This window comes from Globicephala melas, chromosome 6, assembly GCF_963455315.2.
Source record: "Globicephala melas chromosome 6, mGloMel1.2, whole genome shotgun sequence".
NCBI classification, from domain to species: domain Eukaryota; kingdom Metazoa; phylum Chordata; class Mammalia; order Artiodactyla; family Delphinidae; genus Globicephala; species Globicephala melas.
The window spans coordinates 37,218,158-37,245,345 of NC_083319.1; the positions used below are offsets into that span (position 1 = coordinate 37,218,158).

At 49.1% G+C, this 27,188-nt stretch overlaps 2 protein-coding genes across 7 annotated transcripts in view; one reads left to right on the plus strand and one right to left on the minus strand.

The window, feature by feature from the left end:
- Positions 1 to 2,431: 2,431 nt before the first annotated feature.
- On the plus strand, positions 2,432 to 5,417 carry CIMIP2B (ciliary microtubule inner protein 2B). Of its 2 annotated transcripts, none has more exons than XM_030884181.3 (6): positions 2,432 to 2,545; positions 2,949 to 3,172; positions 3,261 to 3,510; positions 3,678 to 3,732; positions 3,876 to 4,005; positions 4,303 to 5,417. In XM_030884181.3, the coding sequence occupies exons 1-6, from the start codon at positions 2,490 to 2,492 to the stop codon at positions 4,389 to 4,391; spliced, it is 804 nt and encodes a 267-aa protein (XP_030740041.2). In that variant the 5' UTR covers positions 2,432 to 2,489; the 3' UTR covers positions 4,392 to 5,417. The 2 variants fall into 2 exon arrangements, with proteins under 2 accessions (XP_030740041.2, XP_069901832.1); XM_070045731.1 differs by having other exon boundaries at positions 3,261 to 3,478; positions 3,681 to 3,732; positions 3,808 to 4,005.
- RUSC2 (RUN and SH3 domain containing 2) overlaps positions 4,499 to 27,188 on the minus strand; it is a 57,503-nt gene continuing 34,813 nt past the window's right edge. Inside the window, exons 1-13 of one of the 5 annotated variants that reach the window (XM_060300785.1) lie at positions 25,791 to 26,273; positions 19,128 to 19,185; positions 15,277 to 17,352; positions 10,032 to 10,661; positions 9,632 to 9,817; positions 9,322 to 9,462; positions 8,081 to 8,157; positions 7,695 to 7,869; positions 7,499 to 7,604; positions 6,779 to 6,825; positions 5,515 to 6,325; positions 5,284 to 5,421; positions 4,499 to 5,199 (exon numbers count right to left, since the gene is read on the minus strand). In XM_060300785.1, coding sequence (XP_060156768.1) covers positions 4,998 to 5,199; positions 5,284 to 5,421; positions 5,515 to 6,325; positions 6,779 to 6,825; positions 7,499 to 7,604; positions 7,695 to 7,869; positions 8,081 to 8,157; positions 9,322 to 9,462; positions 9,632 to 9,817; positions 10,032 to 10,661; positions 15,277 to 17,284 — 4,521 coding nt within the window. In that variant the 5' untranslated portion in view covers positions 17,285 to 17,352; positions 19,128 to 19,185; positions 25,791 to 26,273 and the 3' untranslated portion in view covers positions 4,499 to 4,997. Of the gene's footprint in view, positions 5,200 to 5,283; positions 5,422 to 5,514; positions 6,326 to 6,778; positions 6,826 to 7,498; positions 7,605 to 7,694; positions 7,870 to 8,080; positions 8,158 to 9,321; positions 9,463 to 9,631; positions 9,818 to 10,031; positions 10,662 to 15,276; positions 17,353 to 19,127; positions 19,261 to 25,790; positions 26,274 to 27,188 lie in introns of those variants that run through there. The other 4 variants (XM_060300782.1, XM_060300784.1, XM_060300783.1 and 1 more) reach the window with 4 other exon arrangements.

The window sequence follows — 27,188 nt, forward strand, 5'->3', positions numbered from 1 at the left end:
CCCTGCATCTTAATCTACATCCCAATTTTAAATTCTAACCTTTCCATTTCTCAACTTCACAGATTCTTTCCCCCGAACTCCCAGTCTTACTACTTTTTTCTTTTCTCCCATCCTACCAAATTCTAACTAAACACAATGAATTGCTATTTACTTATTAGCAAGTTAGACACTGGGCCAGCTGCTCTTTTTGCATCATCTCATCTACCATATCCTGCTCAATGAGGTAGTAACATTAGTTTACCCATTTTATAGATGAGAAAACTGAGGGCTGACGAGATGAATTTGGCCAGGGTCTGTATCTCTAGTGACTAGGATTAGAACTAGCGTTTTGTTTTTGTTTTTAGAACTAGTGTTTTTGTTTTGTTTTGTTTTACTTTTATATTATGACGCCTTTGGCTCTAAGTAAAAGAAAACTTAAAGTGGCCTTAACAATAATGAAATTATTTCATAAGAAGGTTGGTTAAGTCAGAGGCTCAACATTACCATCAAGGACCCAGGCCTTGCTATTCTGCCATCCACCCTGCATGGATTCAGGCTTTGTTCCCAGGTTAGCTTAGCTTTCCACAGGTTTCATGATGCCTGCCAAGGTTCCAGCATCACATCCACAGAATTTCTAGAGGCAGGAAAAGACATCATTCCTTCTTGTCCATCTCTCTTTCTCTAATTTGTTGTGCATCTTTTTAAGAGCAAAGAAACTCTTCCCAGGACACTCCTTCACCCCAGCAGACTTGCCCTCATACTGTCCAGGTTGCCACAAGCCCATGCCTAACCAGTCACTGGCAAGGGGAATGGGACTACTATGATGGGCTTAGACTAATCCAGACTCATTCCTACGGCTGGCTCCAGCTTCCCTGAAGTTCCTGACTGCTTGGCAGAACAAAATTAAAGTTCTGTTAGGAAGAAGGGAGACGGGGGTAGGGAATAGGTATGAAGTGTGCAACCAACAGTGTCTGTTACAGAATCCAGAAGTCCAGGTTGTTAGCCTGGACATATTCCTGCTCTTCTGGGCTCTCCCCTCAGCTCCCACCCTCACTCTAGCATATTTCCTGGGAGCCAAGTCCTCTCTAACTCTAGCTCTAAGTGACACATACCAAGTGTTCTTGGCAGAACACTGAGGAGCATGAAATGTATTCTTTGGGGCCCTCTTGTGCAATTCCCAAGAAGTCAGTGACACATGCTGGGTTAGCCCAGGCACTGGCACAGTCAGGCGTGGGGAGGAGAGCAGAGGCTCTGCGTCCTGGAAAGGTGGACCAGCCTGGCCCTGAACCAGCCGTAAAGTTCTAATCATGCTCCCCTCCCCGCATCTTTTTCCTGGTCTGTACTGCTCTTAGGATCTGAATTGTTTTCTTAACAAATTCTAATTTGCCCCCTCATTAAACCTCAACATTACCTTCATATCTCCTTCCCTTGAACCCCCCCAGTGAGAAAACCTGTAACCCCTGAATTTACTAACCATCCATTGATCTCCCATTTGTGTTAGACGCTTAGAGACGATACTAAACAATAGGAAAGGAAATTAAGTTTTAGCAGCTGCGTGCCAGGTGCTGGGGTAAGTTCTTTCACACACACTATCTGACTTTATTTTTGACACCACCTTGGTAGGTTAGGCTATTTTAACCTTCATGTTAAGAGTTTAGGGATTTCAGGTTCAGAAGAAGCCACCTGCTCAGAGAAGGTAAGGTCGGCTCAAGCTCACAAGCTGTTAGGAGCCCATGGCTGCCTGACTTCACGCCTGTGCCCTTTCCCCTACCCCACCATTCTGGCTTCAAGGTGTTTGTTACAAAGCACATCTGCATACATTAATCTGAGCCTCACAACAGCAGCACCTGCATTTTATAAATGAGGATAGTAGGGTTCAGAGATACTAAATGACGTTCTGCCCCTGTACGGCATGCCTGGCAGAGCACGGCATATTTGTTGAATGGATGATGATCCGGATTATAGTAGTAATTCTTGTCCTTACGTTACTGAAAATAAACAATGTCACTGCCTAGAGGTCTTTAGGTTCCTTTTCTCCCTATCACCTCCCCCCTGGGCTTTCCTAGGAATTCCATCACCTTCAACCAAGACTCACAGAGCGTACAATCCACACCTCCTCAGGCAGGTGCTCAGAGAGGGGCTTAGGAAGGAAGGGCCCTCTTTCGAGACAGAGCTCAATGGGCCTGTCAGTTTTTGCTCCCCCACCTGCCACTTCAGGGCTTCCTTTGGTTCTGCAGTGGCAAGGCTGTACGCGGCCTTCTCCCTGCCCCCAGGTGGCAGGGCTGCCCTTGATCCGGAGTGGACGGACCAGTGAGCCTCTACTCCCCTGTGGCCCGGGCCCTGACAGCCATCACACTAGTGCCCCAACCCCTCTCTCCTCCCCAAGCCCCACCTCCTGCCTCTGGCTCGGCCTCCCAGCCCTTGACACAGTCAGCACACACAGCCCAGGAGCTCAGCTCAGAGAAACGGCTCAGAGAAACGAAGGGAACTTCGCCTGGGTTCCCAAGGCTATGGCTAGCACCTTCATACCAGGGCTGAACCCTCAGAACCCTCATTATATCCCAGGGTAAGACTTCTGCCCAGAGCACACGTGTTTGCTTCTGGGAACAGGGGTGTAAAAGGGTGTAAAAGGTGGCAGAGTTGTGCCACCTCGGCCTTGGGGGCCAGGTGGACATTCTGGTATGGGAGGCTTATGGCTGGGATGTCTATGATGTTGGATGGAAAAGGAAAAGCAAGGGAACAGTAGTAGCCGGGCCTGCTATGAAGCTTTGTGTTGTGCTCTCCATGGTAACAGGGTAGCAGCAGAGGGGAAGGGTTGAAAACCCAGACAGAGAACTAAGAAACGCCTGCTCCAAATATATACACAGCTGAGTCCAGAAGAGATCAGGGCTTCAGAGGTCTCTGCTTCTGCCTCTGGGGATGGTGAGGCCGGGGATTCTAGAGGTGAGTGGGTGAGACTTGTGCTACAGGTACACTGGACACTGCCCGCTACTTCGGTTCAGCATGGGCCAGACCTATGGGCAGATGACTGGGCAGCTACTTCGCGGCTCTCCTGGCCTAGCCCGGCTCCCTTCCCACCGCACACTTCTGCCTCCCATCCGGCCTCCAAGATCTCCCGAGGGTCCTAGGAAAAGCCTGCCTGTTAGGCGTGGACACGAAAGGCTCAGCTCCAGCATGATCCCTGGGTACACAGGTATGTACCCAGGTATGAACAGGTACCCCCCATCCCAGAACATGGGTCCCACACACTAACAAATCGTCCTTGCCCCCTGCCTACCTAGGTTTTGTACCCCAGGCACAGTTCATCTTTGCCAAGAACAGCAGCCGGGTCTGGGCTGAGGCTCTGAATGATTTCACTCAGTGGTATGGGCGACAGAGGAGTCAGGAGCTGCCAAAGGAGGCCAAGGGAGAGAAAGACGTGGAGAAAGACCAAGAGCCAAAGCTGGAGGCAGAGCTAGAGACGGAAGAGGAGCCAGAGCTGGGGCAGGAGGCGGAACAAGTGAGACGGAGAAGGCTGATGGGGAGTACGAGGCGGGAGCCTTACCTCTGTGTGGCCAGGTCTGGGGTGGTCATGTGTAGCATGGCTGTGGGACAGGGGATGTGGGCTAGACCGCCAGCCTCACCTCCCTGGGAGCTTGTGTTACAGCCCAGGGGCTGAACTTGATAGCCCTGTTTTTCTTCTATCAACTTCTCCTCAGAAGGCTTCCCCTTATTCCATGGATGACAGAGATCCTCGCAAGTTCTTCATGCCAGGTGAGAGGAAGTGGGTAATGACCAAAGGCCTGGGAGGTGCCCAGGAGGTACTGACTTAGTATCCCCCTCCCCTAGGCTTCACTGGTTATGTGCCCCGTGCTCGCTTCCTCTTCGGTTCCAGCTTTCCTGTGCTCAGCAACCAGGCACTGCAGGAATTTGGACAGATGAAGTCAGGGGTCAGATCCCAGAAGGATCCTAAACATCTCCCCTCACTTTCCAGGACCTACCCTCAGAACCTGGGCCTTGTACCTAAATACGGGGGCTATGTGCCAGGTGAGGACAGCCCCCAGAGGGAGGCTTCGGGGACTGGAATATTTGTGTGTGTGTGTGTGTGTGTGTGTGTGTGAGAGAGAGAGAGAGATGGGTGGAGGTGGTTTAGGGCTTGGAACTAGTAGATATGGGGGGACCTTGGGTCAGCTTTCTCACTGGGCAGAAAAGGAAACTGATGTAGCTCCTAGGGAGTAGTTAGGACCAGATTTTGAAGGATAACTTGGAGGTTCTAGGCAACTGGCTGAGAAATAACTTTTCTATGCCTCTGGCTACAAATGACAGAATCTTTTGGCCACACAGGGTATAAGTTCCAGTTTGGCCGCACATATGGGCATCTCACCCATGATGCTCTGGGCCTCAGCACCATCCAGAAGCAGCTCCTGGCGTAGGTACCTAGACTTCAAGTTCTCTCTTTCCTTTTCATCCTATCCCAGCCATCCTTTTGCAAAGAAGAAAGATGGTCTGGAGGGTGGGAGAAGGCACAAAGAGAGAACGGTTTGGAGGCCAAGCACCTTTTTTATTAATAGGTGTAATAAATAAATAAATAAATACATAAACAGAGCCTGGGCTCCTCCTCCCTCCTCTGACCACCAGGCACTGGCCACAGCCTACTTAAAGCTGGGGGCTCAGGGAACTGGCCCCAATACTGTCACCCATCCTTCTCACCACCTGGCCTAGGGACCCCCACAAACGGGCCTTCTGGTCACCTCCCTCCACAGGGACATGCCTGTCTGTACCCATGGGAGGGCTGGCCAAGATAGGCGGGGGAAATTCTGGCAGCCCAGTGCTGCGTCCCTTCCCTCCTTTCCTGGGGGGAGATCTGGACGAGGTCACTGGGACAGTTAAGGGGGAGTAATTGATACTGAGCACAGGGGTATGTGGCCCCCAGCTCTCGGTCTACTCTCTGTAACCAGGCCAGAGGGCTTGGGAAGGGCTCTCAGGCTACGAGTCTAGGGGTTGTGAGGGTCCCTGAGGCCACCAGCATGCACAGGGCCTCAGTTTTGGCTGCTTCCAGGGGTTGGACTTGGAGTTGGGGTCAAAGTCACATAGGCCAGAGGCACCAGACCAGTGTCAGGGCCACGGCTGCAGCGCAGCCAGTCTCTTCCGGCTGGCCCCAGCACCCGCAGGATGTCTCCCTTGTGGAAGCTCAGCTGTCCAGGGCCTGTGGCCAGATAGTGGCACAGTGCCTTCACCTCGCTGGGGAAACAACAAATGGAGGTCAGAGAAACCCCACCCAGGGCCAAACCCAGCCCCCAAATCCCTCTGTCTCCCAGGGCTCACCATGGAGTGCTGGAAGGCAGGGCTGGAGACTGTGGCTCCTGCAGGCCCTCCTTGGGCTCTGGCTCCCGGCGGGCACCCACTGTTTGCGCCACTAGCTGGAACATGGACTTGTCCAGGCTGAGCCAGTCCGAGGGTAGCCTAGGGGATAGCGGCCGGGCTCTGGCTCTGTCTGTGCCCTGGCTTAGAGCAGGCACCCCCGCCCGTCTGTCTACACCAGGGGCTGTCTCTTACCTGTTTGTGGGCCGGGCCTCCCGCTGAGCCTTTCGGGACCCGAAGAGGTGTCCCCACTTGATGACCCCGGGTGAAGGCTCTAAGGCTCCTTCCTCATTTTCTGCTGGGGGGGCAGTGGGCCCCTCCCTCTCCCGGCTGCGCCTCAGCTCAGCCAGTACAGAATCAGGGGGGCTCCCCATCCAGAAAGGCCAGCCCCTCTCCCGGCCAAGGGTCTCCTCAGGGGCAGGGCAGGCCTCAGCTCCCTCCACGACTCCCTCTCGGGGGGGTGGCCCCCCACCTCCCGTCCCTTTCTTTTTCTCACTGCTGCTGCCACTGCTGCTATTGCTGCCACCCCGGGGGAACCTAGAGCCCTCAGCGGAGCCATCGATGTAGACCTGGGAGCTCTGCATGAGCTGGTACCACCAGCCAGCCTGCCCACTTCGGGCCCACCTGCCACGCCCTGAGCTCTCAGCTGCCTCTGTCTCCTTGTCTTCTTCCTCATCTTCTCCACCTTCTGGGGCACCCACACCCTTCACCCGCTCCCCACGGGCTGCCCCGTCCATGTCTCCAGGGCCCTCCTGGCTCCGGGAGCGGGCCAGCTGCAGTGTCGAGTGGGCGGACAGCAGCAAGTCCTGGGACACCCGCAGCAGCTCCTTGTGCTGCCGCTGCCGCTGCCCACTCTGCAACAGCCGGTGCTGGAACAGTAGGTCGAGGCTGAAGGGCAGGAGGGCCAGGGGCTGGAGCAGCAGCAGCAGTTCCTCCAGGAGGCCAGGGCACACCGTATGCGCCGCGTTCAGGAAACCCCACGGCTGGTAGTGGGTCTGGATGATATCTAGGGGAGAAAGAGAGAGGGACTGAGCCACACAGAGAAGCAGAGCCCGGCCTGGGGTGGGCCTGTGAAAGGCAACCTGGGTGGAGTCACTGTGGACTGCTGCACAGGCTGTGTGCCGTGCCACTTAGATGCACTACGGTGTAAACGATGCCTTCTGAAGTTGTGCAGTGCGGAAGCTCCACAATCTTAAGTGGCAGCCGTGAGTTCAGAGGAGAGAGGTTCCTGGCCACCCTGACTCCCAGATTGCCTGAGTATCCCGCTGACTCCAAGGCTCTAACACAAGCAGAGGCTGGGAGAGGACTTGGGTAGAAGCCCAAGCCTTGAGGATGAAAGCCTGTGTGGTTCTCCTCCCCACTTCTAGCATCTGAAAAGACAGCTGTGCCTCCCTCTTTCGATCCTCCGAGGTCTGGCCTCTGCTGAGTTTGCAAGACAGAGCAGGGTTCTGAGCATTACCTTCATGGTTATAGAGGTGATTAAACCAGAACTCCAGGGACCGGATGCTGTAGGGAGATAGGTGAAGAGAGTTGAGTCTTGTGTGGATATAGCCAGATGATAAGATACAAAGAAGACAGATATGGGGGGGGTCACGCACAGGGCAGAGGTATAGGTGAACATCTCCCTGCTATGGCAGTGATGCTATCTGGTTAATAGGGAGGGGGTGAACATGTGATTCACAAGCCAATCACTTCCTCTTAGAATGGAGTTGGCTTGCCCGTGACCCAGGAAGTCAGGGCAGCTGCTGAGTGAGAGGACAGGATAGCTCAGGACCAAAGGGGATGACCTCGGCCCATACTTGAGAAAAGAAGGATACTGTGATGTGGGTGCCAAGGTGAACTGGGTCAAGCAGGATTTGGAAGCAGTGCTGGAATGGACAGGATCAGGGTTACAATATCCAAAGAAACTGAGAACCAGGTTAATTTCCAAATGAGCCAGATTATGGATTTGTAAAAGCAGAAGACCATGTTGGTGATCAGTGCCAGAGACTGATGGGTCTGCTGGGAGACCAGTGACCTACTGAGAGAGGCTGTAGCTAGGTGGGGAGAAAGTGAGCCTGGGCCCTGGCCAAAGATCCTGCAGATCCACCCTTTCTGACCCAGTCTAGGGAGCTGGTTCTTCAGAAGTGCCAGAGCCCAGGGGAGGGGACCGGTGGTTTGTAGATTTCCACACACTCACTTGAGCAGGCCGAGGATGAAGGCGTTGAAGCGCATGGTATGACTGGTGAGCTCTGGGAATTGGCTGACTTTGTTGTACAGGCCGTGCAAAACCTTGGTGGATGGGCCTGGGAGGAAGCCAGAGTTGGAGGTCACGTGCCCAATCCTGGAACCCTGAAATTCAGCCTGGGGTCCCTATCTTGCCAGCCAGCACTTACCTAGCTGTGTGGAAGCCTCAACCACACTCCACGGGGTGTTCTTCCGCTGCCCGATGATGACATCCAGCACAAAGGCCTTGAGCCCGTCCTCCAACACCGCCCGGACCGCAGGGCACAAGTACTTCAGAACCAGGTGGCCTACATTGGGGCTCACAGAACTATTCCCCAGCTTTGCCTGTGGATGCAGTAGGGAAGTACAGGGAATCATCTGGAGCCTGACCTTGGTCCTTTCTGACTCTCTTAGTCCTTATGGTGCTTCTCTTGCGATCCCCATCTCTAAGTACCCAACTCTGAGTTCTAGAGGCAAGAGAGCAAGGGCAGGTGGTAGCAGAGAATAGGTGAGGGTCAGCAGGGTAGAGCTCAGCTCTCCACAGTTTCTTGCCTACCTTTACCCCAGGATCCCGGCTTGTGCCAAAATGGGCCACAATGAGGTCTACAGCCGTGTTAATAGCTTTCACCAGCCCTGCAAGTGAGAATTTGATGTGATGGGTCCCTAATCAAGTCCCTGGGCAACTCAGCTGGGACTGAGCCCTCAGTGGGAAGAGGGAAGGGCTTCCACACACACACACACACACACACACTCACTCACTCACTCACTCACTCTCTCTGTCCCTGCACACACAGCAGGCCCTGGCCTCTTCCTGTTTTTGCCCGGTTCTCAAGCCCCTCCTATTTTCACCTCCCTGCCGAGACCCACCTCAATGATTCCATTGTCAAGACACTCAACATCCTCACTTCCTTGCCCTCTTGCTCCAAACCTGGATCACTCTAACCATCTGTCCTCTCCACTCTGAGAAACCAGGCTATTGGCTGTTGTAGGAGAAAGTCCAGCGCTACTCACACCAGTGCCTGGGAGAAGCACTTCTTTGACGTGTGCCTTGTAGCACTCTTTGCTATGCTCTCACGTTGCCTTGCCAAATCTTGACCCCTCTCTCAAGCCCTTGGTTCTACTTCACACAGAGAACAGAGGCCACTGGTGATGAATTCAACTTCCCTGTCCATCCAAAAGACAGAGCTACATTACAACTATCTTCCTTCCCACCTGCCCTCTCTTAATCCCTTTCCAACTTGGAGGAAGGTGGCTATTCCCCTTCTTGCCTAAGGTTCTTCCCTCTCCCTAAACTCTGAGTCCCCCACTCTGCCTCTGCGAGGGACTTTAGCTTCATCTTTCTCCCTTTCACAGGCTGCTTCTCTAAGGCCCGCAGTTATGCTCAATCCTCTCCCCATCATCTCACTTAAACAGGTCTGCTAGATAGACTGGTTCCTTGTCAGTCCTTACCTTATTAGATGTTACCATCATGTTTACCCAAATCGCTAGAGCTTGTAGCACTTGAGCTCCCCCAGTACAGCACATGGGAGTCTCCTTCACTATACTTAGCTCCCTGAGGGAGGAAACTAAAACCTGATTCTTAAGCATCTGATAAAGGATCCTTGCTCACTTGCAAATACTCACGATCCACAGTACAAAGACTTCTGCCTCTTGCCCCAGTACCTGTGCTCTCTAATTCCCTCCCAGCACTTGGAGTCCTAGAACAGGGAAATATTCCGAAGGGCTAGATAGTAGGGCAACAGGCACAAATAGGTAGTGATAGCAGATTTCCCGTCCGGAGCTAGGAGTAATATTCACCTTTTTTCTGAAGAAGGTCAATGGAAATGGCCTCTGAGTTGCCATCTGGGGACAGACAGAACTCAGCTGGAGGCTTCTCAGTCAAGGAAAAGGGGTCTTGGAAGTCAGGACAGGTCAGTGGTAACGGCTTCACTACTTGACCTGAAAAGAAGAGAAAAATCAATCCCAAGGAATTCTCTTTCTGAGATGCAGCTCAGTTCAATGCCTCATACCCTCTGAGCCATGTGATTTTGGGGACTGACCCCTTCTCTAGCCCCTCCCAGCTATGGCAGGGCCTGCCCTGGGTTTACTGGGGATCTGGCCCACACACCATTCAGCCGGCAGTTCAGATGGCCAGCAGCACTGAGGGAGCCAGGGAACTCAAAGATGGGGTTCCTTCGGGCCAGTCGACCATCCTGTGGCCTTCGGTCTAGGCTCCCTGACAGACCAGGTGGCCCTAGAGGGTTCTTCCTCCTGTATTCCCTCCACTTGAGTGCTTGAGGGGATAGATGGTTGGCTGAAAGCAGAACAGATTAGCAAAAGAGACAGGAGATAGTCAGAAGACAGCATTTCATACCCACCCAGTGGGCCCATATAAAACATGAGGGTTGGGATGTTAGCCACAGATGCAAACACTGTAACCTCTGACCCCAAGCTGGAGTATAAGAAACCATTCAGCGGGGAGGTAGCTTGCTTGGGGTGGGGTGGGGGGCAGGCACTGAACCTCATACCATTATTGGGCCTGGAAGCCATGCTGCCCTCACCACCTCCCCGGGCCAGGCTCTCCGCCCGGCTGAGGCTAGATCTCCAGGAGCCCAGAGGAGGCAAGCTTCCTGTTCCATGGAGTCGGTACTCAGCCAAGGTCAGTATCTTCTGATGCTCCTTTTGTGGCTGCTGGGAGGTGGCAGGCCGGACAGCAGGAGGACAGGAGCGGCCCCATGGAGGTGGGCTTTCTGTGGCTGTGGTCTGCTCTGGGGGAGGGGAGCACGAAGTGGAGGCAGAAGACTCGGTGCTGGGCCCAAAGGGGCCGGCACTCCGGATGGGGGAGTAGCTGCCCAGGGGTGACGGCCGTGAGGTTTGTGGCTCAGGCCCAGCTTTCCTGGCACCTCCGCTGCTGGATGCCTGAGGCTCCCCTGAAGGAGCGTGCGCTGGGACCTGAGCAGTGGGGGCAGCCAGAGGGGCACGCTGCGGTGCACGGGTGCAGCCCGAGAGGCTGTAGAGCTGGGAGAGGCTGTGGAGGGCCCGGGACTTGGCCAGCTGCTTGGGGAAGTGGTGCTGGAACACGAAGGGCTGGATGGGCAGCGTGGTTGGCCTCTGCTCCTTGCTGTAGCGAAGGACTGGTCGGCTCTCAGCACCACCCCCTGCGGCAACAGGGATGGAGAAGGAATCAGATGAACACTGAACTCACGTGAGGGGAAGACAAGAAGCAGGAGATGACGCTCCCTGGGGAAAGGGGATGAGCGGGGTAGGACCTGGGCTGAAGGAATTGAATGGGGTAGGGGTAATTCAAGTTTGTGGAATGTGCTCCTCCCGTCTTTTGTAAAACTTTTCCTAGTGTTTTTATGACATTGACCTGTCTTGTACCTCTTGACTGTTCAGTCCTTCTTCATTTTCTTGACTTCAAAGACGGGCATATCTTAAGGCTCAATTCTTATATTTCACTCTACACTTTCTTCCCTGCCTTGTTCACGTTCAGACAGTCGTACAGGCAACTCCTGAACCCATGGCTTTAGCCCCAACCTTCTTCTTGATCTCTAGATCATTCTGCTTTAGGGTTCTGCTTTCATTTAAAATTTGCCATTTTAAAACACCTCATTCATTCTCCTGATGATTTCCATTTCTGCCAATGGCAGAACCGTCATTTTCTCTGTTTCTAAGGCCTAAAGACTTGGAGTTAGTAATATATTTTCAGGGTCAAGATGTTAATTTACTTCAAGCTTTCGCCCATCATCCCCTGTCTCCACTAGAGACGACACATTTCATTTTTGAGCAAATCTAACCACAATAAAATATTTCTTTACTTGCAGCTAGAATCAGCCCCCCTGTCACCCTATCCACCCTGCTCCCACTCTCTCATGATCCTGGTATTGGAGCCCCAGAGTCCACATCTGTTCCCTCTACATAGAGGTGTGTTCCCCAGGAGTGGTCCTCTCCTGTTCTTTCAGCCAATCTTCTAGTCAGTGTCCCTCAAAACACGGGTCTCACTCCAAAACACGGGACTCACTCACACAACAGGACACTGCACAGAGGGAAAGTCTTTGTGTATGGGCTGTGCAGCTAATGAAACACTGCACACACTGTAAACATGTAAAAGAACACAAGGTGGCGCTATAAGCATCCATACCACCTGAAACCCTGGGTGTGGTTCACTGGCACCCCTGGCTCCACAGTTCTGAGGAAGGAATTAGTATCCATACTTGAAAGATCTGGGTATTGGAAATTTAGAGATTAAGTCATTCGCCCAAGGTCACACAACTAGAAAGCTGCAGAGCTAGAATTCTGCCTAAGTCAGAGTTTGACTTCGGGGCTAATGTTCTCTTTACCACATTGTACTACACGTGAAATGATATCAGGCTGGATTTTCCTATTCCTCATCTTTCCCCATTTATTTACTTCAGCGAGTCTTAAGGGGATGGTGAACACACCCTGTAAAGGAGATGCTTCAGAACCACTCTCAGTGGAAATTTTCAGACTATACCCTCCTGCTATTCCCAGTCAGTGATCAGAGAACAACCCTTGTCATTCTCCCTGGCTCACTATGCTCCAGCAATACCTTCTTCTGTCCTTCAACATGCCAAGTTCATTAACATCTCGGGGCCTTTTGTTCTCGCTGAAATTGTCTCATCATTCAGGCATCAGCTCAAGCATCACTTCATTAAGACCTTCTCTGACCACCCCAGTCCCTCTGGCAAGTCATGCTCTCATCACCCTGTTTTATTTCCTTTTTAGCCATTTTTCACTATCAGAAATTATCTTATTTGTTTATTGTCCATTACTCCTTATAAGGGCTCCAGAAAAGCAGGGATTTTTAAATTGTTTACTGCTGTATCCCCAGTGCCTAGAACAGACCCTGGTGCATGGTGGGTACTGAATAAAGATTCGTTAAATGAATGAAGCCTCACTGTCACCCTCGGTTCAGTATAGGCTCACTGCATCCAAATCTTCTTACATATACCAGCTTTAGGAAGTATTTTATTTCCTGTGGCGCTACTGCCCACAGAACAAAGTCTAATCTTCTCAGTCAGGTAGGTGTCCACACCTGCCACAAATTAGCTGCTCTCCCCTCAAACGTCCACACCTGCCATGCTCATTGACACCACTCTTCCCCCCCATTCCCATCTTTAAGCACACTGCTTTTCCTACTGGGAATGTCTTCATCCTCTCCACTTACTTAAATACCAAATTTCAAGACTGAGCTGACGCTGGCTATCAGAGTAGGCCCTCCCAATCCCAGCTTTACTGTACATGCTATGCAGAGTATGTCTGAATTAGACTATCTATTCCTACTCTTTTAAAAATCCTCCCTGCTAAGTTCTCAGGCAGTAAGATCAGGAAAGGGGGAGGGGTGTCTACTGTGGGGAGTGGGTATCAGTTCTACCCTCAGGGAATACAGGGAATAAGTTTTCTCATTTTCTATGTGACAGCCCTTAAGAAAATTGGAGATAGAGACCACATTCACCCAAGTCTGTTCTTCTGTGGGCGACACAGCCCCAGCCCCTTGGTTCCCTCTTAAAATGGAGTGTCCAGAACTTCCAGGAGGGCTCTAAGTGGTTCACAAGGGTGAGGGGGACTATCAACTCCTCCCTTCTCGAGTCTCTAAATGAATCCAACCATTTTAACTTTTTGGAAGCCCTTCCAAACTGCTGACTCATTCTGAGTTTGCAATCAATTAAATATCCCAAATCAACTCAAGTACAGCTTACATTATCAAAGTTCATATTGGTCCCTGAAAGAACAAAACGTTCTTTCCCGACTTGGTAAAACCCTTTTGAATCTTGATTCTGCTGCTCAGAATCTCAAAGAGATCTCACTTCTTTTGTCATCATTTTTTGATATAAAAAAAAAAGTCATACAGAATCAAGAAAAAAGCCCTGTGGTAAGTCACTGGAGACTTATGGAACAAAACAGCATCTCAATATGAAAATTCTTACCTGATAGCAAAAACACTTTTAAGGCCTCTCCTCCCATCTCTGACCAGGGCTGCTCTTGCCCTCAGACTGCAAGCCCTGTGCCTAGATATCACCCACCAGACACTGCAATCTCAGAAGAGCGTGGGTTCCAAAGCACTCTGACCAATCCCTGCTGTTTCTGACCCCCCTCTTCCCTAGAGACCCTCCTGCATCCCTTCCCCAAGGGCACCTCCTCTGTGTATGTTTAGGAGTGTGAAGTCTTCTGATAGACTGTGATCTCCCTAACAGCAGAGACAACACCATTTATGATTTTTTTTAACCCTTTTCCTTTGAGAAGCCAACAGACCAACCTAAGGCTACAGACAGCCAATTCCCCTTTATCGACCTTTCCCCTGCTTTATCTCCCCTTTCCTTCCAAACCTTCTGAGATCTGGCTTCTACGCTGGCCACTCCCAAATGCTGCTCTTGGGATTCTTCAGCCTTAATCCTAGTGATTTCTTTTCAGAACTCATTTGTTGAACTAACTCTTTTTGAAACGTTCTCCTCCTTTGGCTCCTGTGACTTCACTCTCTCCTGGTTTTCCCTCTATTTTCTTGGCTAATTTTTCTCAGTCTCCTTTGAGGGTTGCTCTGCTCGACCTTAAATCACTGTATCCCCAGGGCTCCGTCCATCATTCCCTTTATAACTCTACACATTCTCCCTGGATGTTCTCATCCACTCATAGCTTCAACTACTATTTTTATTCCAATGACTCTCTGATCACAGGGGTCTCCTGACCTCCAGGGAGACATCCTTTCTAATCTACCTTCCACCCAAACAATCAGAAATCTTTCTAAAATGCAAATCAAAACATGCCACTATGCTGTAACAAACCAAAAAATGCCACTTTCCTGATTAAAATCCTTCAGTGGTTCCATCCACATTCCACTATAGCTATACTAAATTATCTGCAGTTTCGGAAAGCATCGAGATATTCTGTGCCTTTGTGATTTTGTATAGACTACTGTATGGGCCTAGAATGCTCTTTTTATGAGTCTCCACAAAGCCTATTCCTAATCATTTTTCTAGACTGTGCTTAAATGTAAACCGTATTAGCACTCCTCTGACATTTTGGTCTGTTTAGCTATCCCTCTCATAGACTAGTACCACACACCGCCATCTCTACATTTTAATTTTGTATCATACACTGCCATCTCTACATTTTAATTTTGTTTCCTTTTCTGTTTCCACCCTTCATCGGAATTCCTTAAGGACAGAGATTGTTCCTCTCATCTATCACCAGCACCCACTTAACACAGAGCTTTTAAAAAATAATTACTTAAGTGTAATAAAGTAAATAGGGAAAGAGCTGGCCTGGGAGGCTTAAAGGTTAAGTGTCAGGTCTCAGGTTCTTTGAAGAGTGGCTACAATCACTGATCAAAGAATGAACTTACTGATACCCAGGGTGGTTTGCCTGTTGGACATTTCCCTTAAACACTGCAAATTCCTTAATGTCCAAAATGGAACTCATGCCTTATTCCTTTTCCAGTAAATCTACTTCTGTGTTTACAGTCCCTAACCGTGTATCAACATATTTCCAGTCATCCGGGCTTAGAATCACAATCTTTTGAGTACTTCCTTTCCCGATACATCAATCTCTAAGTTGTGCTAATTTTATCTCCTTGGTGTATTTTTTATTCTCCATCCTTCTTCCCCCTATTACAACCGTAGGACATGCTCTGGACTGGAAAGATGATTGATCTAGGCTGAGGAACCTCTAGTGGTATGCGTGGGGTGGTGGGCAGGGCCCTACTACTGAGGAGGCCATGCACACACCCTGGTATTCTCCAGCCTTTAGGTTCCTTACCGTCAGCTCTAGCTCTTGCATCCCTCTGGGTATGGCTGCTGGCTGGGCTCCCTGGGAGAGCAGGCCCTGGATCCATCAGCTGGGCCAGGGGGCCTTGCCCAGCAGCTCTGAGGCCAGCAGGTGGCATCTCACTGGACTGGAGGCCCTGACAGACCTGGGTGGACCAGGGCTCTGGGCCAACTAGGTCCAGGCCTGGCCCCAAGGGCATGGGTGGTAGGCTATGGCTACAGTGAGTGCCCTCATCTAGTGGGCCCACCCTGTCTTGCTGGGCTTCCTGGATGGGTGAGAACTCCTGGGAGGAGTCCCCAGCGCTCACTCGCAATGGGGGGGAGCCAGAGCCTGCAGCTTTCTTCCGGCCCTTGGCGAGTTCAGCAAAGGAGGTGACACGCCGAGGTGGGGAACTAGGCCCAGTCAGGGCTGCAGGGCCCTCACTCAGGCGTACTGGGCAACTCAACATGCGTTCCAGTGAGCCCAGGCGGATAGGAGGGCTGCGCTCTAGGCCGCGGTCGTAGCTTCGAGAGCGCTGACGTCCAGTGCTGAGGTTGGGGGGTGAAGTATTAGTGTACACCTGCCCCTCGATCACAGTGGGGCCCACGGGAGCAGGTGCTTCTTGTTCCTCTGGCTGGACTTCTGGCTTCTGGAACAGGTAATACTCAGAGGGCTGGCTAGGGCCAGGGTCTGGGCCAGGGCCTGGCGCAGGACTTATCTTGGTGTGTTCCTCTGAGCAGCTGGTGATGGAAGAGCCAGCTGGGCTTGGGGATGATTGGGAGGACAGGTCACAGGTGACAAGTTTATAGTAATTCTGTGTGGCCACAACAAGACGGGCCTGGCTCTGGAAGCAGGCTGTGAGGTCAGCCACAGCTGGGCAGGGCTCACAGTGCGAGCGGTAGGAGTTGCAGTTGGCATCAAGCTCAGGAGACGAGGCATGAGGACAACCATAGCCACCTTCCCTCCCTCCACTGTCAGGGTGGTGGGACTCACAAGACATCTTAGACTCTGCTGGGGAAGGCTGCAGGTCCAGGTAGAAGGCGCTGGGGTCTGAGTGGCTGCAGAAGGAAGAGTCGCTGCAAGATTGCGGGGCAGAGTTGAGATTGGCATGGGAGTTGCCGTGCATCTTGTTGTAGAGGGTGCTGAAGGTGACCAGCACTCCATCTGAGCTGTTGCAGGAGGAGTCGCTCACATAGCCCATGGACTGGTCAGCCGCCTCGGACTGACTGGATGTGCTACTGCAGCGGCAGTGCTGGGGTCCTGAGCCTGAGCATCTGGGGTTCCTTGGGGATTCATCTGAACTGAGCTTCCACTCCTGGTCAAAGGAAAAGCCAGAGGTATCACTGGCTCCACCCCCGCTGCCACTCCCACCAGGGCCCCCGTACTCATCCAGCTCCATGGTCTCTGCTTCCGGCTCTGGCCGGCAACTGTGGCTACTGCTGCACTGCTGGGCATCCAAGGTGGTCACTGGCTCCTGTTCCTGCCCCTCCACCACTCCAGCCCGACTATGTGTTGCCTCCCATGGCCTGCCCACTCTGGGGCCAGGTGGTGGCAGCTGGAAAGAGGAGGGATGGAAGGTGGGCTGGCCAGCCCCGTGCAGGTGGAAGGACTGCTGGGTGGCACTATCACCGATGCTGTCATCATACAGGTCACCAAGTCCTGGCTCAGCAATACCCTCTTGCAGCAAAAAGGGATTGTGTCGTTTAGGGGCCCCGGGGCCTCTTCCATCCCGACCTCTGTTCTTGGTGCTGTCTGCAGATCGCGCAGATCCCCCGGGAGCAGAATGCAGACTGTTGTATAGCAGGGAGTCGGCTTGTCCCAGGTCTTGATCAGGCTGGGTGATGCCCAGCTCAGATGGGCAGAAGGGATTGGGTCTTGTGCTCCCGCTACCTGCACTTGCCCCTCCGCAGCATTGCCTGTCTGGGACTTGACAGTGTACCAGGGGGATGTGGTGGACGATGAGGGTCTCTCCAGTCAGCTTTGGGGGACTATCCATTCTGGAAAGTTCGAACAAGGGCATCAACAGCACCAGACACTGCCCCCGGAGCCCAGTGGGGCAGAACACATTTCATCAGGAGAGCTTGGTACCTGGAGAGAGAGGGAAAGAAAGGGAACCTAATGTCACCTTCCCGAAGTCAGGGACATGCCCTTACCCATATCATTTTCAGATGGAGAAGAGCCCAAGAGGAAAAAAGATTCAGAGTCAAGATGCAGCTGGATAATACAGCCCGTCAGGGCACATTTTCTGCATTGCACAGGTCCAGCTCTTGAGTTCCCCTTCATTTTAAGTTCGTCATGCATCCACTTGCAACAAAATGCCACATCTGAAGGTCTGGGGAATCTCAGGGACAGCATTTTCTCCTTCTCTTTCTTAGCAGTAAATAACGACTAGTCCTGAGTACAAAAAAATGTATGAATAATGACATAACTAAGAAAAAACCGTCTAAGATGCCTGAAAGGGTACTAGGCACTGAGGAGATACAGAGATGTCTTAGACACAGCTACAGCACGTTTACAGATGAGGGGGGGAAATCACAAATAATGTATCACGTATGCATAGCAATAAGCTATAATTTTGCAAGAAAAATAAATTTTAATGTAGTATATCATTTGACGCCTATGTCATCTTGGACACCTTTTCTCCTCCTCTGAGCCCCAGAATACCTGCCCCTCTCTGATGGCTGTGGGCTAAAGATCCTCACTCTCTCCACTACTGTACTGGAGCTTCTTGAATAGAGACCGAGTTAGGCATCAGACTACTAGTATGGCTGATGCCAGCCTCTTCCTTCTCAAGGTGGGTAGAGGTCTGTTTTTATCTTTTTTGTATCATTCTAGCACAACATCAGATAAGGCTTGGCAAACATGAGGCATAATATATCCTTTTTTAAAAAAATTAATTAATTTATTTTTGGCTGCATTGGGTCTTCGCTGCTGCGCACGAGCTTTCTCTAGTTGTGGCGAGCGGGGGCTACTCTTCCTTGCAGTGCGCGGGCTTCTCATTGCGGTGGCTTCTCTTGTTGAGGAGCAGGGGCTCTAGGCACACAGGCTTCAGTAGTTGTGGCACGCAGGCTCAGTAGTTGTGGCTCGCGGGTTCTAGAGTGCAGGGTGAGTAGTTGTGGCACATGGGCTTAGTTGCTCCGCAGCATGTGGGATCTTCCCGGACCAGGGCTTGAACCCACATTCCCTGCATTGGCAGGCGGATTCTTAACCACTGCGCCACCAGGGAAGTCCCCAGGCAAAAAATATTCTTAATATTTATCTAGCTCAGGGTACAGATCTGAAGTGCCCAGATTCTGCCCAGTTTTAGCCAAAACTTTAACTATGAGGGTCCCCTAAAAAGTCTTCTCTTCCCAGTTTTACTTCTGATAGGTTAAGGTCAAGTTCTCTACACAGAGTCCATTCTAAGCTTCTCTGGTCTCTTGGCTGGACCATGGCAGAATGGCCTCCTCAAGTTCTAGTCTCCTGTGCTACCAAGTTCATGTCCCAAAAGACTTCACTTGCTCAGACTTCTCCTACCTAATTTCTCCTAATTCATTTATTTCTCTTCTTTTCCTTATCATTCCTGTCATTTTCCTTACCTACCATGAGTCTAAACCCCTCACTGCCTATAAGTTCTGCATCATTTAGTTGAACCCATATACCACCAATTTTTAAAAGTGTAACTCATTTAGATCACAGGATCAGAGCTCTTCACGTGGAGTACAGTAAAGGGCCAGGCAAGTCACACATGCTCAAGGACATGAACAGGCAACACACAAAAGAAAAAATTCAAGTGTCCAATAAATACATGTGCAAGGGACACTATTAAATATATTCTTTTGTGTTAAGTTAAATTACATTAAAATTAAAAAGCAAGTATTTACCTTCTTTCTTCCTCCTTTCCTTTCTGAGAGGAAGGCTCCTCTGTTGGACTTCCCAAGCCTTTGTGTGTTGATTGAGGTAAGGAGTAGATATGCAGAAAGGCAGAAATCAGAGAGGCTAAACTGAGCCACAAGGCTAAGAGTTACAGAAGAAAACATGGGAGTAAATGCATTATCTTAGATTAAGATTAAGATGGGATGCTTTCTTAGATAAGATACCAAAAACACAAGTGATAATAGAGAAAACAGATAAGATAGATTTCATAAAAATCAAAAACCTTTGTGCCTCAAGAGAGACCATCAAGAAAGTGAAAGACAACTCACAGAATGAGAGAAAATATTTGCAAATTGTGTATCTGATAAGAGTCTTCTGATTAGAATACACAAGGAACTCTTACAACTCAACAATAAAAAGTACCTAACCCAATTAAAAACTGGGCAAAGAACTTGAATAGACATTTCTCCAAAGAAGACATACAAATGATTAATAAGCACATGAAAAGATGTTCAACATCATTAGTCATTAGAGAAATAAAAACCACAATGAGATACCACTTCATTCCCACTAAGATAAAAGGCAATAACAAATGCTGGTGGATGGATGTGGAGAAACTGCAACCCTCAAACAGTGCTGGAGCCATTGTAAAATGGTGCAGTCACTTTGGAAAAACAGTCTGGCAGTTCCTCAAAATGTTAAACATAGAGTTACCATATGACTTAGAAATTCTACTCCTAGGTATATACCCAAGAGAAATGAAGACGTATGTTCACACAAAAGCTTGTATACAAATATTCACAGCAGCATTATTCACAGTAGCCAGAAAAGTGGGAACAATTCAAATGTTCATCAACTGATGAACAGATAAACATAATACAGTATACATAATGGAATATTATTTAGTGATAAAAGGAATGAAGTACTGACACATGCTACATACAGCATGACGGAATCTCGAAAAGGTAAGTGAAAGAAGCCAGTCGTAAAAGGCTTCTTTGTATGATGTTATATGATTCCATTTACATGAAATGTCCAGAATAGGCAAATACACAGAAACAAAAAGTAGAATAGTGGTTGCCAGGGACTGAGGGACTGGAAGATGGGGAGTGACTACTAATGGGGATGGAGGTTCTTTTCGGGGGTGATGAAAATGTTCTGAAATCAGATAGCGGTGATGGTTACACAAGTCTGTGAATAAAATAAAAACTCCAGAGTTTTATGGAATGTGAATTATGTCTCAGTTTTATAAAAGAGTGGATTTTATGGTATGTGAATTATACCTTAACAAAGCTGTTAAGATATAATTTGTAAGTAGGAAAAAAGATTAAGGTTTATGGGAAGAGGGAAGGGAACCAATGTTTAGCAGTGGAGGGGAGTGGGTATTTGCAGAGACAAGATGAGAAAAAGAAAAGAGAGGAACAGCTGCCTTAAAGTATGGGATTTTGTAGAGAGGGATAAAGATAATTTTGAGGAAGTTTTGCTATGAGGTATGTGAGATAATTTCCCCTTCACTCCTTCCCATCTCTTCTCTTCCTTTGCCAAGAAAACTTTGAACTCAAGTATATATGCCACAAGGATAACAGAAAGTTGGGAACACACTAAAATTCCGACAATAATCAGTTTTAAAATTACAGAACAGGGACTTCCCTGGTGGCACAGTGGTTAAGAATCCGCCTGCCAATGCAGGGGACACGGTTCGAGCCCTGGTCCGGGAAGATCCCACATGCCACAGAGCAACTAAGCCCACGTGCCATAACTACTGAGCTTGTGCTCTAAAGCCCACGAGCCACAACTGCTGGGCCCAGGTGCCACAACTACTGAAGCCTGTGCGCCTAGAGCCCGTGCTCTGCAACAAGAGAAGCCACTGCAATGAGAAGCCCTGAGAAGCCCGTGCACCGCAACGAAGAGTAGCCCCTGCTCACCACAACTAGAGAAAGCCCACGAGCAGCAATGAAGACCCAACGCAGCCAAAAAAAAAAAAACCAAAAACGTACAGAACAGAGTATCATTAAAACAACGTTGGTTAATTTGATTATTATTGACTTGAGAAACTATTCACAAACTATTAAGTGAAAATAGCAGATTACAAACAGAATTTACAGTATGACACCATTGTTGTAAATAAATATATCTCTATATCTGTCAGTCCATTCAGGCTGCTATAACAAAATACCTCAGACTGGGTGGCTTTATAAACAGCAGAAATGTATTTCTTACAGTTCTGGAGGCTGGGAAGTCCAAGATTAGGATGAAGGTTCCAGCATGGCTGAGTTCTGGTGAAAGCCCACTTTCTGGTTCATAGTTAGCACCTTCTACCTGTGTCTTCACATAGTGTAACGGACAAGGGATCTTTCTGTTTTATAAAAGCGCTAATCTCATTCAGGAGGGCTCTGCTCTCAAGACCTAATCACTTCCCAAAAGCCCTACCTCTTACTACCATTACCTTTGGGACTTAGAATTCAACACATGGATGGCAGGGAGGGGACACACAGACATTCAAACCATAGCAATATACATGGAAGAAAACTTGAAAGCATAAACAGTACCAAAATCCAAGGGTGCTCAGGTCCCTTATATAAAATGTCGTAGTATTTGCATATAACCTACACACATCCTCCCGTTTACTTTAAATCATCTTCAGATTACTTGTAATACCTGATACAATGTAAATGCTATGTAAATAGTTGTCAGAGCATGGCAAATTCAAGTTTAGCTTTTTGGAATTTTCTGGAACATTTTTCCTGAATATTTTTAATCCTCGGTTGGTTGAATCTATGCATGCACAACCCGCAGATATGGAGGGCTGACTTTGCAACAAAATGTTAACAGTGATTATTGCTGTTGAGTGATTTTCGATTATTTTTTAATTTTATTCTTTTTGTTTCATCTAACTTTCTAATAAATATCTGTTATGTACATATATATATATTTTTATTATTTATTTATTTTTGGCTGTGTTGGGTCTTTGTTGCTGTGTGCGGGCTTTCTCTAGTTGCGATGAGCGGCGGCTACTCTTCATTGCGGTGCGTGGCTTCTCATTGCGGTGGCTTCTCTTGTTGCGGAGCACAGGCTCTAGGTGCATGGGCTCCAGTAGCTGTGGCTCATGGGCTCTAGAGCACAGGCTCAGCAGTTGTAGCACACGGGCTTAGGTGCTCCGCGGCATGTGGGATCTTCCCGGACCAGGGCTCAAACCCGTGTCCTCTGCATTGGCAGGCGGATTCTTAACCCCTGCGCCACCAGGGAAGCCCCTAGGTACATAATTTAAACAGTTTTTTTTCTTTAAGTGCTACAGATACTGTGGGTTTGGGGCTTGGGAAGGGGGCTTCCCCTTACGTACAGTACTACGCTTCCCCAGGGTCCAGGCCACAATCTGAGGCCTGGACTAAATGGAGCATAAAGAACTTTCTTGCACACATGGAAGTAATTTTAGGAGTACCTATGGGCTACGGCCATCACTTGATCTTCAATGAATACCCCTCCACCCCCTTTTATAGCACGATTTTCAAAAGGCATTCACAAGTAATACGCGCATAAGAGTTTCTGATTTTGACCCACAAAACCACTGACTGTGTCATATACACGTTCAAATGGAGAAACAGAGCAACACATAGAGTCTGGAAAGCTGACTCTCTGAATCAGGGATAAAGCACAAATGAATGTGGAGGGTGATGGAGTACCTTTGGCTGGAGGGCGCTGAAGGTTTATTATGTTATGTTTACGTATCTGTCCCCAGACTAGAGTGCAGTTCCTTGAGGAACAGGGTAGGGACTGTATCTAGGGATAGAGTCAACCCTGTGTCCCTAGAACCCACGCATTGTGCTTGGAACATGGGAGGCACAGTAGGTTAGTTATCGACTCCTGTTCTACCCATTTTAAAAACTGACTTGTCTTTTTATTGTTGAGTTGTAGGAGTTTTAAAATTTATTCTGGATACAAGCCCTTTGTCAGATGTATGTCTTGAGAATATTTTCTCAAGTGGCCTTTTCTCAAATGTGGCTTGCCCATTTGTTTTCTTAATGGTGTTTTTTAATTAATAGAAGGTTTTAATTTTATGAAGTCCCATTTATCTGTTTTTTTTTTTTAATGGTTAAATCTTTCTGTATGCTAAGAAAGCTTTGCCTGTCCCAAGATCATAAAGAAATTTTCCTCTTTTTTTCCCCTAAATGCTGTATAGTTTTAGCTTTTATATTTAGGTTGTGTTGAATCCTATTTTAAGTGTAAAGCTCTTTCACTGGTTGATTCCATTTTATTTTATATTTTTGTATCTCAGAGAAAGTCTTATTCCTTCCTGATCTGCCAGTAGTTTCTCCACAGACAACTCCAGTTCAGCCAACTAAGGTAAAGTTCTACAGACACCTCGTTAGACTTTGTACTCATGCCTTTTGCCCCGACACATTCACATATTTTACAAAGCACTTCTTTATGTATGTCATCTCATTGATCCTCACAACAATGCACCAGAATAGGCAGAGCCACTTCTTTATTTAAAAAAATAAGGAAATCAACACCTAGAAAAAACAAATGACTTGCCCAAGATCTCTCAATGGATAAATGACAGAATTAAGTCAAGAGTCAGGAATCCTAATGTTTGACCTTTTTTCTTGATCAGTTAGGAATGTAATGAGAGTCTACTGTACACGTGACTTGATTTCAAACACCACAGAACACATTTACTGAGAGCATATCTATTAGACTTCTCCCCCGGGAGAGACATGTTCTATAACAAGACAAGTTTAATATTGTGGCCCATGAGCGCTAATAAAGGTGAAGAGTAAACAGTGAGATGGAAGAGCTCATTCCAGATGCTTTTTGTACCCTGATTAAATGGAGAGACATGGGAGACGAAGATGGGGAAGGAATAGAGAACCCAGAATAGGAAGAAAGTGGAAGAAAGTGCTCAGCTCTGCCTACCAGGTGGACAAAGAAGTGGTGGGCTTAGTCAGCATAAAGTTACGAGGTCTAGATCTCTAGAATCAGGGAAAGCTCTCCACGAGAGCCCTCTTCCTGGCCCTCATCACAAATGGGTGTCTCCTGGCCTATTATAATAATACTATTTATTAGTGATCATTTACTGAGAACTTACATGTAAGGTGTTTTACATATATCATCTCTAATTTCACTATAATCATTTAAAGTAGACATAATCATCCCCATTTTACAGATGAGAAAACTGAAGCTTAGCAAGTGTGAGAAGTTAGCCCATAATTATACAGCTGAGATGGACGCAAACCCAGGTCTGCCCAATTCTTAATTCTTTCCACTACAACTGCCTCTCAGAGAAAAGATCAGGGCCACACCCTCTTCCTAAAGCCCCTACATTTACTCTGCTACCAAAGCAGATGCTTCCTACCTTTCCTGGATAGGCTCACACTGTAGTTTCCATTTACACAGTTTATACTTACCCACTTTACTATTCTCTGAACACACAGTCCCTTTCATATTACTGCCCCATGCTCTAATAAACACTCTTCAATCCCACCTCCTGCCCCAGTTCCCAGCTCACATCTCCCTGCCCCATTCACAGTCCTCAACGCCCCTTTCCCCTGCTCTGCAGTTCACATTCCTAGGTGCTTCCTGGGAACTAACACCTCCCACAACTTCCCAATGTATTATCCAACCACATTTTGCACAACATGGAACTACTGACTCCTATTAGCCTATGTTTTTGAATCCTCCACCAAGGTGATCAATGGAGATGGGAATTTAAAGAACTCTTCCTATCTGCTCAGCAACAGGGTAACTCTGGGCAGGAAGATGTTCTAAACTTCAGAAGAAAGGTTTCCCTTGTCTTTGGTCTTCAGCATCTTTCTGCCAGTCATAGAATCCCTTCCCTCTTTTTTTAGCCTCCTGAAGGAGGACGGGGAAGATGGTGATACTCGGCTGTTACTCTCTAGCAATCTGACCTTGACCTGAGGTCTGATGGGGAGCCTCAGTAGGACTGATAACCCTTTTCCTGTCTGGGTTCTCTCTTGGACAGGATTGAAGGGAAGAGAGTAGGAGGGTGGATTTGGGAGTATCAACTTATGCTCAGGTCTCTTCCTGTTAGGAATCTAAGCCTGTATAAGAAGACCAATTATAATAGGTCAGGTGCCCTAGGCACTACTTATCCCCACCAACCAATAATGTGGAGCCTCTTGGTCAACATTCTTTCTTATTCCATCCTTATCTGTAGCCTCTTGGCTCCCACAGCTCCAGAAGATATGGTATGTGTGTCTAGTACATGTACATATGTGCATGGAGGTAAAGGATGGACTCAATGCTTCCCAGTACCTCCTGTGTGGATCCCTGCATGTCTCCATCATAAACTTACAGTAGCTGTAGGGGTATCTCCTCCCTATTAAGCCTTTGTTTCTAGATCTGACCCCCTCTATGCTGACCCGCACTATAACAGCCTCATTAGAGATGCTCAGAAAGGAGGAAGGGGATTTTCTGCTTCTTGACAAAACAGCATTAGCCCAAGCCTGTTTTTCCCCATCTCTGCACCACAGCCCAAATGTATGCATGGATGAGCTTGTCTAATGTTTGCGCTCATGCTCGCTCTCTCTCTCTCTCTCTCTCTCCCTCTTTCGGGAAGACAAAGCCAACCCTCAAAACCAGGGCCCAAATGTGCTGATCAGTTATTCTAGCATCTCTGCCCTGCCCCTCCCCCCAGCTCTGCTGAGCCATACCTCTGTAAGGAGCCTTAGCTGTATCTGGAGGCTTCTGTTCCTTTTGCACTCCGACCAAGCTCTATCTTGACAGTTCAAGCTGAGGCACTGTTCCACAGGACCACACAGGGGGAACTGGGCTGATTTCCTAAGATCTGATTTCTGCTAATACAATGGCATCGTTGCTAATGCAGGGAGGCTGCGCAATCCCAGCCCCAGTATCCTTGCCGCTGCTGCTGCCTCTGGTGCTGCGGTGACGTTGCTGCTAAGGGAAGGGGGAAGGGAAAGGAATAGGCATGCCCACAGTACAGCCGCTCAGCCTTCCTCCCTGCCAGTCCCTGTGGGCCCTTTAGCCTGGGGAAGGGGGAAGGTAGAGAAAGGAGTCAGCCACAGAGGGCAGTCAGTGCTGGAAGATGAGAACTCTCAAAGCGGCAAAGAAAAATAGCGAGAGAGCTGGGCCTCGCTCCTCTCTCATCCCTAGGAGTCTCAGGGAAAAGGTCTGGGAGGAGGCTTAGAGCTTCCTTCCTTCCTTAGGCCCCTCCTTTTAGATCTCAGCCAGAAACCTCTCCCTCCTCTTTTCACCCACTCTGAATGACTCCTTGTTTTCCAGCTTTTTCCCTTCACTAGGATTCTAGACTCGCCTCAGGGTGGAGCAGCCAGCCTGGGAGGGGGTTCCTGAAGCCCTGCAGGGAGGCTGTGGGGACCAGTCATCATTCCACCAGCATAACACCAAGTTCCTAGACTTGGCAATAGGCTTTCTAGGGCGTGCCTCTTCAGAGAAACGGGGTCTGTCTCAGAAAAAAAGAGAGACTGGGCCATAGAGGCTTCCATATACAGGGTGGTAGTGAGCCTTAGGATCAAGTTGGCTACAGGCCCCCTTCCTACCACAGGGTCCACTTCAGTTCCCTGGATCTTCAGCGGGTCTGCTAGTGGGGCTGTAGCAGAACCTTCCGCCCTCTCACCTACATCAGTTTTAGGTCAGTACTGAGTGAGGTCCAGCTGGGCCTGTGGGAGGGCAGAGTCCCTTTAGCCAGGCCAGGGGGCAGAAAGCCTACTTTCCTAGGGAAAGGAAGGCTAAGGAAAAGGAGTGGTCTTCCCCAGCCCAGAGAAAATTCTCAGTTCTGTCTGAAGAACTACAGAGCCCTCCACCCCTTCCCTGCTCCACCCTCGTCAGGTTCTGGGCCAGTTCTGTGGGAATCAGTAGACAGTGGAGAAGCCAGAGGCAGAGCCAGCTGTACAGTAAGTAGCAGCATGTCTCTGTCCAGTTCATGCCACTGCTGCCTGCTGCCATCCTTGAACACAGAGATGGTGGTGTCAAGATGGTCTTGGCCCTCAAGCACTAGCCCTGCATAGAGCTCCTTCCAGTACTGACTACCATCTGGACGCCACAGGCAAGCCCTTGGATTTCAGGTCCCTAAA